Below are 14,622 nucleotides of genomic sequence, written 5' to 3'. Positions count from 1 at the left end.
AATAGGTAATATTTTTCGCAGGAAAATTAAAAATATTTTTTTCAGAGTTATGAAAAAGCACCAACGAATATATCCGTTTATCGTCAGATGGCGCTAGTAATGGTTGATAATGGAATGGCAGCCCCACCTGCGCTAACGGTAAACGCCGGTCAATGATGATGATGATGATGATCATGATGGTAAACCAGTAAATGATGATAGATGATAATGAAAAGGCAGATCAGTTAGCCCATTGTGATGAATACACTTGGCATTCATTACAATAGTTTCCAAGGGTATACCCTATAATATAACCTGACAGGGTATACCCTGTCAGGTTGATCTTCACGTTGTCCCTAGCAATGGGACTGGGATTCCGCATTCATAACAATTCCTTCCGCCCCAGACGACGCTAGTGTATACATAATAGAATATACATAATACCACATAATACAATACATAATAATACAAGAGAGAATCCCACAAAAAACTATCATAATATGATTCATGAATTCATCATGATGGGTTAACTGGCCTGTTTTCATTCTCATCGATCACCCTTCACTGATACCGCGCCAGCGTATTCCGTTAGCGCAGGCGGGGTTACCATTTCATTGTCACCCATTAAAAAAAAAACAAAAATAGAGTACAAAAATTTAATAATTTTATTATCACTAGGATTGATGAGATATATCTTCGGATAACTTAAAACCCGTAGGATTCTATTCCATCTATTATAGTATTTTAATACCTTTTTAGTACAAACTAAATTTTTTTCAAAAGCGCCTGGTATTTATTGATTGCCGAATAGTCAAGTACTTGCAACTTTTCATGTGTTTTCACGTAAGGATAATAAGTAACTCAGTCACAAGAGTAAGGTAATGACAGCCAGTGCCTTGAGATTGGGGGCAGGGTCGGGTCGTGGCCACAAATTGGGTCACTTGGTTCGACGTAGGTAAGTACTTTTGATTAAACAAGGGAGATTATGCCGCCAAGAAAAATTGCCTCTCTCTAGTCATTCAGTAGCCCTTCTGACATTTTAAATTTTCGTCGTTCTCAGACAGTTCCCAGTGACGCCGGAAAAGCTGTGGCTGACTCTAACGATAGTAACAAGATCGACGTATTTCAATATATCCGTCAAAATTAGAATAAAATGTATTTTACGAGTATGTTTTAATCTTAGATTATATATGTAAATAGAGTGTCTCCATACAAATCCTTCGAAAAAAGCGATTTAGTCAACTTCAGTCAGACAAAGTCATTCAGTGTCATTGACTAACAAATATTGAATTATATTTTCAAACTTATGAGTTTAGAATTAAGTAGGATAAGTGTATTTGTTATTTTAGTATTTGTTTTACCAGAGGAGATAAACTAACAGTAAATTTACAGGGTACAGAGGAATAACATCTAAGTCCTCAGGAATGGCAATGCATGAGGAGTATCATCGGCGAAACAGTATATGTACTCTGTTATGTTCATGGTACTGCTCATGTCTATAGGCAATTGTTACCACTTTTCATCAGGTGGGCTGGCAGCTTGTTTGCCATTCTAAGTAGTATAAAAAAAATAAGATCCTTGCATGTTGATAAATTTTTAACACAATGTAGACATAATAACATCAACTAGCTGTCAAGGATTGTTATTATATTAAATGAGTCTTTTAAATTGCAGTTACAATTTCCCAGTGTTGCCAGTAAATTAAAAAATATCTACCTAATTTTTTATCGCCGCCTATTCTTCAAATGATAATAGCAAGGTAAAGGAAAAGTATTATAAATCTGAAAACCGGTAACAATCATAAATATGGGACGAAAGAGTTTCTCCAATGATGATGATATTAAAATAATATTCTTTCACAGTATCTGTTGCTTATAATAATGATATACTTAAAATGTGTATCTTTAAACTCTATATTATTGTAATCTAACCTTACAGTCATGACAAGAAGATTAACAAACCATGAATTAATGATACACGTAGTACAAAATAAAAAAGGGGAAAAGTGTTTGTTAGTAATGCGGACTACCAGTCACATTGCTAGCAATATACTCCGTCAGGTTGACCTCCACGTGCTCCCCCCTGGAAACCATCGCGTTGAATACCAGATGTTCGACACAATCGGCTAACTGACCTGATTTTTCATCTCACCTATCATCATTCACTGATATCCCGCCAGCGTATATCGTTAGCGCGGGCGGGGTGACCACTCCATTGTCATCCATTAAGAACAAATACAAAATTGAACTCACATGATATTTTTCAAATAATACCTACTACTACATTTCCTTAAAAAAAATATATTATTTAGTATATGTATTTATTTGTGGGTGCTTACTGATGGAGAGCGTCGCTGAGGCCGACCCAGAAACCGATGGTGTAATGACCTAGACGTATTTATAAGTAAGACGAACGGTTTCGGGTGGCGCAGAATAGGAAGTTTTAGAAGAAAATGCGGGAGAACTTTGCCCAGAAGTGGACACCGTGGGTTAATAGACATTATGCATTTGTTTAATACTTAATATATTTGATTTTTATTACTGTAGTAAGTGTAAAATTACGTTAGTTACACATTTATTAAGTCTATGTTTTATTACGTACTTATCTCCTTGACCGTCCATAGACAGTGACCGTGTTATCTTTCTTATCCTTTATTTTCATTTTCCCAACCAATACTTTATTGAATATATAGTTTTTGTTACTATTATACTTATTTCTTTATAGCATAATAAATTCATTATTGCACAAATAGATGTATACATAGACGATATACTTAACTACTGAATTATTTTATCTACTACTTTATTTTTCTTAAGTATGTAGAAAAAGTGCGTAGAAAAAATAATAGAAGAAGTATCTAGTGTATGAATATTAAAATTTTACTATATAAATTTACTCCGTTACATGCTATAGTCTAATAGACTATACATAACTAAATAAGAAAATAAATATTTTCCCATAAATTCGGTAAGACGGATTTGTTGAACAGGTATGACGAAGCGTCACAACTTTATATGGAATGATACAAAAATAGTTTGAAACAACTGGCTTCCTTCAATGGTACAAGACGCTAGCTGTATTTAAAAATATAATGGCAGAGTCTCTCATAACAATGCAAGAAATTAATCACAGGTAAAAATTATTTCCGTTTATTACTTATGTATATTTGTATGTTTTAAAACTAGTTATATATATTTTATATAAGATAATATTATTTACTATAAACAAAATCAAACTGATATTACATAATACTTAAGAATTTAGTCATCGCGACATATATTTATTACAAAGGTTACTGGAAAGACGGGAAAGCTTACAACTCATGCTGAAAAGCCGTCTCCTTTAAACGTGAAAAATTAAATGATATAAATTATAAATAAGTTACTTTATTGACAAGGACAATCAACCAATTGCTCAAAATAATTACAATATTAACACGCGAATAAACATTTTCGAATAAAAAGAATTAGTAGATAATACTAAAATATTTTTTATTGAGTTATTTATATGGCACACATGTCAATTTCGACATCTGCGCACATTTTATTTCTATCACGTAACTTACAAAAGGTAATTAAGATTTTATTTCGTAAATCATGCCACCAGTCTTAATTGAACACATTAACACGAGTAAATTTTGTGATTAAAAGGGAATCGCACAAATCGATATAAATTGTCTAAGATATATATATATATATATATATATATATATATATATATATATATATATATATATATATATATATATATATATATATATATATATATATATATATATATATATATATATATATATATATATATACTTATATTTTATATATATATATAACAACTGCAAGCTATTTCACTGCCCCCAAGTTACATTATTTTTGTTTATAATATTATCAATCATTCAATTGTTTATATTTTACTTGCCATAAGTAAAATACAGGTAAACTAAGATACCTACATTATAACTTTAAAAAATAATTAATATACAATATATATTATTTTTGGTAAAATATCGATATATAATATAGGTAGGAAAATATTACGTACATGATACAAAAAAATACAATAGAATTATTTCACGTAATTACAACAAATTATTTTTACAAATTAAAGTAAACATGTAGTAGAGAAGGTATGTTTGTTTGACAACACAATCAAGTGAAAAACGAAAACAGTTGTGCAAAGTAGCTATGAATAAAAATACAATAATCCACTCGTTATAGCCGTAAAGGTACTTATTAAATTAATCCATTTACACATTATATACTTCGTAGCATTGCGTACACAATAATATAATACAATACAACGGTGCGTATGCAATTTATGTGAATTTTAATTTCGTAATTGACACATGTAGTCCTCTGGGTCACATAGTAGTCCAGGGGTTGATAGTACATTAGGTACATATTTAATTTATATTGTTTTTTTTTATGGTTGATAATGAAAAAGTAACCCCACCTGTGCTATCGGTATACACCGGCGGGGCACCAGTGAAGGATGATAGGTGGATGAAACAGGTCAGTTAGCCCATCGTGACGAATTCAACAAGAATTGCTCACGATGGTTTCCAGGGGGAACCACGTGGAGGTCGACCTGACACGACTAGCAATGGGGCTGTCAAACTCAATTGCTAACAATCCCTCTTCCCCCAATTTATATTGTTATATAACAATATCAAGACAGGTAAATACTATCTGTTCATTGGACGCTTCATGAAATAAAAATGTAAACTGAAAAACAGCAGATTAATTATCTATGAGGATACTTATCTACATTTACATTCCAAAAAAAATGTTTATTTCTTCAAAATGCGCATATTCTTTCATCTAATTTTATTATATATTAAAATAAAATAGTTTACAAAATATAATTTTCTGTTGCCTTATATCATTATGAAAAGTTGTTCGGAAATAAATTCAAATTGAAGAATAGGATTAAAAAGAGGCATTCGTAAATAAAGATCGAACGTATACCGATAATAACGATCATATTATATTATTTTATTTGTCACAATAAACTGCGATTGAATAAATTTTTCTCTGTATATTTTACTACTTCTTTATTTTTAATACTAATTAATTTATATAAACGAATGTAATATGTAGTATAATGGAATTCAGATATCGCATTGCAATAAATTAAATAGTATTGTAGCATAGAATGTTAACATTATAACTTTCGGCTCCCTAACTATAATGGCGATTTACTCTTTTCCAACCAAGCCTAAATTACTAGCAAAGCTTTTCGGGCCGTCACCCAGTTCAGTCACTTAAAACATGAGACGTCATTCTAGGTAAGTCCTTTAAAATATGTTTTCAAGTCATTTGAGATTTTGCTTCTAAAAAATATTTTAACTGTCACAAAATTAAAACCAACACAGGAATAATATCTGAATTACAAAAACAATTATGTATCAATTCAGAATTGACGGAGATATCATGTAACGATATCTCTGCCAATTCGATTCTGAATGAAATACAATGAATGTATAAACACATTGACATCACACACATCCTTTTTTAAATCAATTAAAAATATGTCATAATAATGAACTATTTTTATATAATAGGTCAGAAAGCATTGGAAAAACGCCAGAGACTGATTGGGATAGTCAGCGTGATGTAAAAGTTAAGAAAAAGTCAAATTTTGTAAAAGATTACTTAATTGATTATACATCTAATTCAAACCTTCATGGCCTTAAATATCTTGGAGAAAAACAAAGAACTTCGGTTGAAAGGTATTTTCATAACCTGATTATAAAGGTTGATTACAGGTTTATATATAATGCCAAATAATTTTGATCAGTTTCTTATTTTACCATAATAACTTATAATTAAAAATTTTCTTTTATATCTTTGAATAGTTTAAAATATTGTGTATATTTTTATTTATATATTAATGACATAAGAATAAAAACATTTTAGGGTATTCTGGTTTTTCGTATTCACATGCTGCGTGGTACTTTGTGCCGGATTGATAAGAAAAGTGTGGATAAAATGGAATGTGAGTCCAGTAATTGTCAGTTTTGCAGAATCGTCTACCCCTGTTTGGCAGGTATATTTACTGATTTACACATAATTGTTATTGATGATTATTAATTCGTGATATAGAGATTTATGTGTTTTTTTTTCTTCGTTTATTGACATAATTATTATTATATATAATTACATGTGCCAGTAATATTTTCCAACTTTAAATTTTATATGATCTCTTTTGATGAATATCTCAAGTCCCCTCTGTCACTGCATACCATAAGTTAACGATAGTAGGTATCTGCAGCTTTCTACGTATATGTGCATGTCATTGATTATCTAATAAAAAATATATAACATGAAGTTCGGAGTAGAATCACAGTATATTAAAGTTCTTTAAACTATAGTAGTGTTGTGTTTTGTCTAGGTAGGTAATTTTGTGATACCTAGGTATATCTACGGTATATTCAGTATATATAACTTGTTATTTTGATCTGACTGAAAGAAACTGAACACAGATAATGTTTTATTATTATTATTATAGCTTTTTTATCCACTTCCGTGGTCCCCAAGGGTAAAAGCCTCCTCCATCTTTTTCCACTTCTCCTTATCTATAGCAATACCCGTCCAGTTCTGACAGACAGTGTTGTAACAGATAATGTTAGCAGACTCTAATAAATACTAAACGCTAAATGTCTGCATTTAGAAGAATTTAGCTTGTGAAATATAGTAACGTAAACATACAAAAATTTTATTTAGCAAAGCGATGGTGATCATGATGTAATCATAAGATTATTTTTTCAGATACCATACCCAGCTGTGACCGTATGCTTAGAAACAAAAGCCAAACAGTCCGTGTTCAATTTTACAGAATATTACCACCTTTATAATGATTCTGGAACACGTGAAAACTTGACGACTTATGAGTAAGTCGTATAAATTATTACTTAAAAATTATACACAAACAAGTAACACTAAAAATTATACACAAACTTTGGAGACAGTTGTTTTTGTTTCAATATCACCTGTAATAATTTGTATAAATATGATATTTTTTATAAATATTTACCTTGTTTGGTCTCATTCCGACTTTTTTACTTACTAATAATATATGGACAGAAAATCTATGATATTTTGAAAATAGAAAATAATGCATGTTACTCGTTATTCATTTTTTTTTTTTTTTATTTTTAATCTTTTTTTATTGTTAGGAAGGCAAACAAACGAAGCGATTTTAAAATTTCTACAGGTGAAAATTCTACAGGTGATTTTCAAAATCGGTTGAGAATTTTAGAATTTATCCATTTTAAATTAAAAGTTTTTTTTTCTCTTTATAATATTAGTTTATATATACATATTTAATACTAGCGACCCGCCCCGACTACGTAATATTTTATTGAAAATAAAATATAATTTAAAACAAATACGTGTAGAATAGAATAGAAATTCCAATAAACGTTCTATATGAGAACTGTACATTCTTTCTAGATAAATACTTACTTGATTTTTTTTATGCAACTTAGAATGGCAAACAAGCTGACGGCCCACCTGATGGAAAGTGGTAACCGTCGCCTATAGACATGAGCAGTGCCATGGACATAACAGAGAATACTGTTTCGCCCATGTTACCCCTCATGCGTTGCCATTCTTGAGGACTCAGGTGTTATTCCTCTGTACCCTGTAAATTCACGCCATATCCCACCCTTCAAACCGAAACACAGCCATGAAAAAACACAATTGCCTCACGGTAGAAACACGAATGGGACAGAGGTACCCAAGCAATCGACTTTTGTACAAAGTCTACCTCTGGTTAAAATATTTACATCGTAAACAATAATAATTTCAGACGAAATCTGTACGAAGATGTAACGCTAGTTTGTGATGACCATCTCGCCCCTCCTCAAGGCAGAAAATTTGGATTTGGTAATGAAACTGTTACAAATATAAAAGAGGTTAGTGAAGATAAAAAGTTATAAAATAATAATCATCATCTGTGAACCTTAAACACGCGTAATAGGTTTTACGAGTATGTTTAATGATATCAGAAATTTTCTCTTTTAGGTATCACCGAACATAACCGATGCATTTTTTGGCTGTAAATGGAAAGATATCCCCAAGGAAACATGTTCTGATCTTTTTTCTCCTATATTGACGGAAGAAGGACTCTGTTACACGTTTAATAACTTAGGTGCTAATGAACTTTTTAGAATGGAAAAGTATGTATAACTTAAATTACTTGTGAAATATATTAAATATTTTACTGAACTAGGAGTTATTTTGCGGAAGTTCATAACTGCAAACACTCGAAGATTGACCATTATTATCATTATCAGAAGTTTTACAACCTTCCATATTAGCCATCAATTTCCCCCTGCCATTCCGTCCACGCACGTTTTGCAACACGTGATTATTCACCTCTAAATGAGGGGTATTTAAGACAACATTAATAACCGTATTAACCGTGTGAGTTTGGGCGCCGCACGCTTACTATTGGTAGCGCAACTAAATAACAAAATAATTCTAATCAACCCTGTATACTATTTTTTCAGTGGCTTCTTTCTCAATCTATTAAAATACTATTGATAAAGGAAATACTATTTATATGTCATAATGTTATTTTGTTATTACGTACTTACGTATATTTTAGTGGAGAATGTTCGACTAGTTTAGGTATCTCATTCTAATATTATAGTCCAGGATATCAGAAAATTCACTCGAATTTGTCTAAAAGTATAATTAAATTAACTTAAACAGTATGTACTAAGTTAGTGTTTGATAAAGTACACTATTTTATCAAACCTAAACAGTAAATTTACTATGATGATCTAATAATTGTTATAGCATACACAAAGATTATCAGTATCTTGAACATCAAAACGTGGCAGAATCTTGGAGTCTAGAAGATGGTTACGCCCCGATGACACCCATAGAAACGTATCCCCACAGAGGTTCTGTAAGTATATTAAACTGTAAATAATACTTTTGTGAAGCAGTTATATATATTAATATTATAAATGCACAAGTTTGTCAGAGCGGACAGTTGGATGGATGTACATATGAATGTTTATTCTTCTTTCACACAAAAACTACTGAACGATTTTTAATAAAATTTTGCACACGGGTATTTATATCCTAACATATCACATGGATACTTTATATACGTAATCACACGTGTAAAGCCATGGGATACAGCTAGTATTTATGTATTGGTAAAATCTCACCAAATTTCATTTATAGAAGGATCAATGATAATCTCATGTAAACAATTTTTTTCTCTTATCCCTCAAAGAAAATAAATTGTAATGCACAATGTTATAGCTTATTTTATTAGTGAATTGAAAAAGGAGAAAAAATAATTTTTATATTCAATTAGTAAACATTCCAAACTCTTATTAATAAGTAGTATTAAAAATTATTTTCCTAGGTTTTCTATTGTATTCCTACTTTCGAGAAAAAGTAGAACCAAGGATTAAGCAATTAGTATAGAGATGGCATAGAGTTTTCAGATGCACGACTCAACAAATACTTTCCTAGTGCTACACAATTTCATTATTTGTTTCATAAAACATAAGTATGTTTCATTAAACTTCTGGCTAACTTCTAACTTTCAGGGATATGGCGCAAAAGCCGGTTTGACATTTCTGATGAAAACAAAACAAATCGATTTGGATTTTCTTTGCAGAGGGCCTGTTCAAGGATTCAAGGTAATTAGTTAAAGTTAGCCTTTATTTAAATTTAGTATTGTTCCTAAAGTATTTTTTCTTTTCATAGATTTTACTACATAACCCTGCAGAATTACCTAGACTTTCGCAACAGTATTTTCGGTCGCCTTTATCGCAAGAAGTTGTTGTTGCTGTTAAACCAAAAATGATGACCACTTCTGAGGGTCTACGAGCATATGATCCGAACAGGCAAGTCATCATATTTATATAATTTAATTCTTTTATTAAAATTAAATTGATATTTATATTATATATGTAAATATATTATATAAATACAAATGTAGATATATTGAGAATTTATCCCGTACCTTAGGTATTCTTTACACTTTTAAATAAAAGAAAATCTTTATGCAGTAAGTAAATGGCCTAAACAACTAGTACCTATCACGTGGTATTTCTATAAATAAATCTCTTTAATACTACCTTTATGCTCGCTACTTCGTACGTGTGGATTTTAGAAATATAAAGATAATACTCGTATATTAAGATAAAACATATGGCCTGTAGGAATATAACTGTAAACTGCATCCAATTTCGTGCAGTATTTTTTGCGTGATGCTAAAACAAATCTACAAACAGACTGACAATATTTATAAAATTATCTTTTTTGGTTTCTATTTGTCTTATTAAAATCCCTCATACGATTTTTCTTAAATATCTCCCATGTACAGACACTGTTAAATTAGATTGTTATTATATTAATAAGTTTGTAATAGGATAATGCTATCTAATTTAAAAAAATATTTGTCTTCAGACGACAATGCTATTTCCCTAGTGAGAGGTATCTGAAATATTTTAAAATCTATACCCAATCTAATTGTGAGATGGAATGTTTAACAAACTTTACTTACGCACGATGTGGCTGCGTTCATTTTGGAATGCCACGTAAGTATCAACTATTGAAATAAAGCTTACCGGGAGAGTAAGAATTGTATTAAATAAACAAATTATATTTTTAGATGGCCCGGAGATGAAGGTATGCAATGCGGGAAGCATGGCTTGCATTAAAAAAGTACAAAGTTAGTATAAAAATAAAATATAGCTATTATTCATGTTGTTAGTTATAAATATCTATACCAATACGTAGTATCGTGTACTTTATCCTATTTGTATTACGTAGTAGTACCTACTACTTTGAACTGACGTCGTTAACTTTTGACAAAGTAAATGTAAGTAAATACCCCTGATACTTATCTTTAATCGGTCAAACCATTCGTTCGATCAAATATTGAAATATACGATGTGTATATTTCAATATTTGATCTAATAAATGATTCATGGTGGGCATTCTTGAGCAAACAGTCGAGTAAAAGAAACATTTATGACTACTTTTTCTTTCTATTACGCTGTGTATTAATTTTGTAATGTACAATAAATTATTTTGTAAACATTTTTTTAAGTTATTGAAAGTAATAAATATATGCCCTAAATAACTTTAAGTAAAAGAAAAAGGTAGAGTTTGGTGCCCACCCCAAAACTGTTTTTTTTTTAAATAAATATATAGTAAATATCTGGTAAAGCTAAATAACTAATAAAAAGACTTTGTACAAAAGTCGATTTTGGTGTCCCATCCCAAAACTGTTTTTTTTTTTTAATATCTAAATATATAGTTAAACAATATCTGTTATGTCCATGTACTCATGTCTATAGGCGACGTACCACTTTCCATCAGATGGGCTAAATAAAAAAAAAAAAAAAAAAAAAAAAAAAAAAAAAAAAAAAAAAAAAAAAACTAATATCAATTTATTATTTCAAAATGTGATATTTCTTAAGCCTAACTTTTCGTAGGTAATGTACCTATATAAGTCTGTTTCAATACATCATAATGAAACGGTAAAGTTTTATTTGAAATTACCACAGAAACAAACTCCTAATTATTTTGGTAACAAATGAAAACAATTAATCAATTAATTGATTTTTTATTTCTATTATTATTTATTTGGAAATCAGGAGATGATCTTATGTATAGTTAATTATTCGTTTTTTTACATTTACATTAATTCTATTGAAACAATATACGTGAGTAAAACTTACTGATGTAAAAATGGTTTTAGCTTTCTTGACAATAAATATATTTTCTCATACAAAATAAAAAAAATATAGACAATTCAGACAATACTCGTACGTCATTAATCAATTTAATATTTCCTACACATTCTAGTAATCCTCTATTAATCTTAATAAGAAATATATTGCAGTGGAGCTCGTAGTAGCAGAAGTAGAAGCAGGTCTAGAGAAGAGGAATGAAGAGAACGATACGATCGGCGAGGCGCGAAAGATTGCCTCCCGCTGCAAATGTCTGCCGGCGTGCACCTCCATCGAGTACGAGGCGGAAACCTCCCAAGCAGACTATGACTGGAAAGCTATTTTTAGAGCGTACAAATTAGAAATTCCACCTGAAATGAATGAGTAAGTTTTAATTTGACATGCAATATTTATTTTAAATTCCCTAAGGAGGAGAGCAAAAAAATTATGCTGTATATATATGCAAATTAAAAATAACTACTGTTAATTGTTTAATATTAAATGCTTATAAATATTACATGCAATTATTTAAAGTAGGTAATCATATATAACCAGTAGCGCATTATTAGTAGCGCAGTGAATGGACAAGTAGACTTTGTATAAATGAGGGTCCGGGTTCGATTCCTAGTCGGGTCAATTTAGGAAAGAAACTTTATTGAATTGGTCTGGGTGTTCTGGGTTGTGCCCCAGATATTCTTAGTCTAGTTCCTCATAACACAGGATGTCTTGACTTGAAGAGCAGGCGATTAGTGTGATTTTGAGTGGCAATAACGATTTCATTACTTTTGTTGATGTTAAAATTTATTATGTTATTTAACGTTGTATGTTTTTACGCAACATAGATTAGCAAACAAGCTGACGGCCCACCTGACGGAAAGTGATAACCGTTGCCTATAGACATGAGCAGTACCTACCACGAACAAAATAGAGTATACTGTTCGCCCATGATACCCCCCATGCGCTGTATTTCCTGAGGACTAAGGTGTTATTCCTCTGTACCCTGTAAATTCACTGCCATATCCCACCCTTCAAACCGAAACACAGCCATGCAAACACAACTGCCTTCCAGTTGAAATACGAATGGGATAGAGGTACCCAAACAAACGACTTTTGTACAAAGTCTCCCTCTGATTTGTGTTTATTTATGTGTCTATTTATATATGCTTTACTCACAGTTTATTTAATCATTTAAATAATTTGTGTAATGTTATTAAAATTTCAGCATGATGTATTCACGTGTAATGATTTTCTTCAAAGAGCCACAATTTATAACATCGCGCCGCTCTGAATTGTACGGCCAGACAGACTTTTTAGCCAATTGTGGCGGTCTACTGGGGCTTTTCATGGGTTTCTCCATTCTGAGTGTGGTGGAAATTTTATACTTTTTCACATTAAGGTAACCATCAAAAATTTTTGTTTAACTATAACCTCTAACTACATGCGAGAGGAACCGTCTGGTTTCTAATGTTTCTGGGTCTTTAAAACACGAACACATCTGTCTGTTTGCTTTACATGTTATTTAAAATACGAAGCAAGTGACAATTAATTAGTATTAAAACCTTTCTTATGTAATATAGGACCAGCGCTAAAAAACTACAAGAGAACCGTATAACTCGTCGGTAACTGAAACTAACAAATGGAATTATTAATAAACAAAACAAAAGTACGAAAACTATCAATACTAAACTATTTAAAAAAATCATTATATATAGCGAGCTACATAACAGGACTAAGAAAAAGATTTATTAAATGGATTCGGAATCAGACTCACGGGAAAGGTTGCTGTGGTCCATTGACATTTGAAAACTTTACTGTCCCTCTCTTTCTCTGCTGTTTTAATGCAATATTAATTAATTAGAAAACAATTTTATATTTTATAAAATTAGATATTTAGCTATAGATGTTGTAATGTTTTTCAGGTTATGGTGTGTAGTATGGAATCGTCGCCGTAACAAGAAAAATGCCTCTGATCTTCATCAAGCTGGAGATATGGATGTAAAATCCGACAAATTAAAGCAAAATTATAAGGATTAAAAATTTCATCTTCATAATAGATATAATTTTTCCTTTTTACAAATATTGTCAAAATATTTAAGCATATTTCTTTGTCTATTTCGCCGTTTGCGAAGAAGTTATTCTATTGTATGTTTTAAATGTGAATATTTTAAATACGAAATAAGAACCATTTTTGTAATGCAACTTTGTGTCGTTGTTGTTTAACAAAAAAAACTTTATTATATTATTTGAAGCCCTGAACAAACATCTAAGTCAAATATTTACAATATATTGTCACCATTTCATCAAGTCAATAAATTAATATATGTAATATAACGGAAGTGTCTTCTCAATGATTTATAGAAATATTATATTTAAGCCTAATTTTATTAAAATATTTCTATATGGTAAAATTAAAGACAATTAATTTTAGCTTACAAGATATGTGATAATATCTTGTACCGAATCTAAACGTTAATATATTAAACACAAGTGCTCCTTTGTACCTTTTTGATGTGAAACACTAAAAATATAAAATAGGTAGGTAGGTAGGTACCTTCAGGATGCGATACAGGTAAAAAATTCTATAAATATTGGTAATAATAAATTATACAGTAGGTAATTAATCCTTAAACCACGAAATAAGCAAGCAACTATAAATTATGCCAATTCATTTTTAGTACCTACACGTAGGTAGATACACCACCATTTCATACATATTTATATATGTAAAAGAAAAAAAAGAAATTATCGTGTATATTTTTTTTTAAAGTCATATAAAATTCGCAATGCTGCGTTATAGTACTTAATTTCAGAAGATATATCCTATTATAATTCATGAAGATGCATTGAAGCACATTGGCAAAAATTAACGAATAAAACGAATAAAAATTTTCAAAATATGTAGGTACATTAGTAGCTAACTGTTGTACTTGAAT

At 30.4% G+C, this 14,622-nt stretch overlaps 1 protein-coding gene across 2 annotated transcripts; it reads left to right on the top strand.

Annotated features, from left to right (window-relative positions):
* The first annotated feature begins 3,006 nt into the window (after nucleotides 1-3,006).
* On the top strand, nucleotides 3,007-13,873 carry LOC113516213 (pickpocket protein 28-like). Of its 2 annotated transcripts, none has more exons than XM_052900987.1 (14): nucleotides 3,007-3,111; nucleotides 5,540-5,707; nucleotides 5,895-6,024; nucleotides 6,747-6,868; nucleotides 7,789-7,894; nucleotides 8,004-8,158; nucleotides 8,784-8,895; nucleotides 9,554-9,646; nucleotides 9,714-9,853; nucleotides 10,419-10,549; nucleotides 10,624-10,683; nucleotides 11,863-12,073; nucleotides 12,912-13,085; nucleotides 13,609-13,873. In XM_052900987.1, exons 1-14 carry the CDS (start codon nucleotides 3,071-3,073, stop codon nucleotides 13,721-13,723), a joined length of 1,758 nt encoding a protein of 585 aa, XP_052756947.1. In that variant the 5' UTR covers nucleotides 3,007-3,070; the 3' UTR covers nucleotides 13,724-13,873. The 2 variants fall into 2 exon arrangements, with proteins under 2 accessions (XP_052756947.1, XP_052756948.1); XM_052900988.1 differs by lacking the exon at nucleotides 3,007-3,111 and adding an exon at nucleotides 5,171-5,263.
* The last annotated feature ends 749 nt before the right edge of the window (nucleotides 13,874-14,622 follow it).

Source organism: Galleria mellonella, unplaced genomic scaffold, assembly GCF_026898425.1.
Source record: "Galleria mellonella isolate WM207_F2 unplaced genomic scaffold, CSIRO_AGI_GalMel_v1 utg74, whole genome shotgun sequence".
Classification (NCBI taxonomy): domain Eukaryota; kingdom Metazoa; phylum Arthropoda; class Insecta; order Lepidoptera; family Pyralidae; genus Galleria; species Galleria mellonella.
Note: the sequence above shows the minus strand (reverse complement) of the source record. Positions and strands in the feature narration are given on the sequence as shown.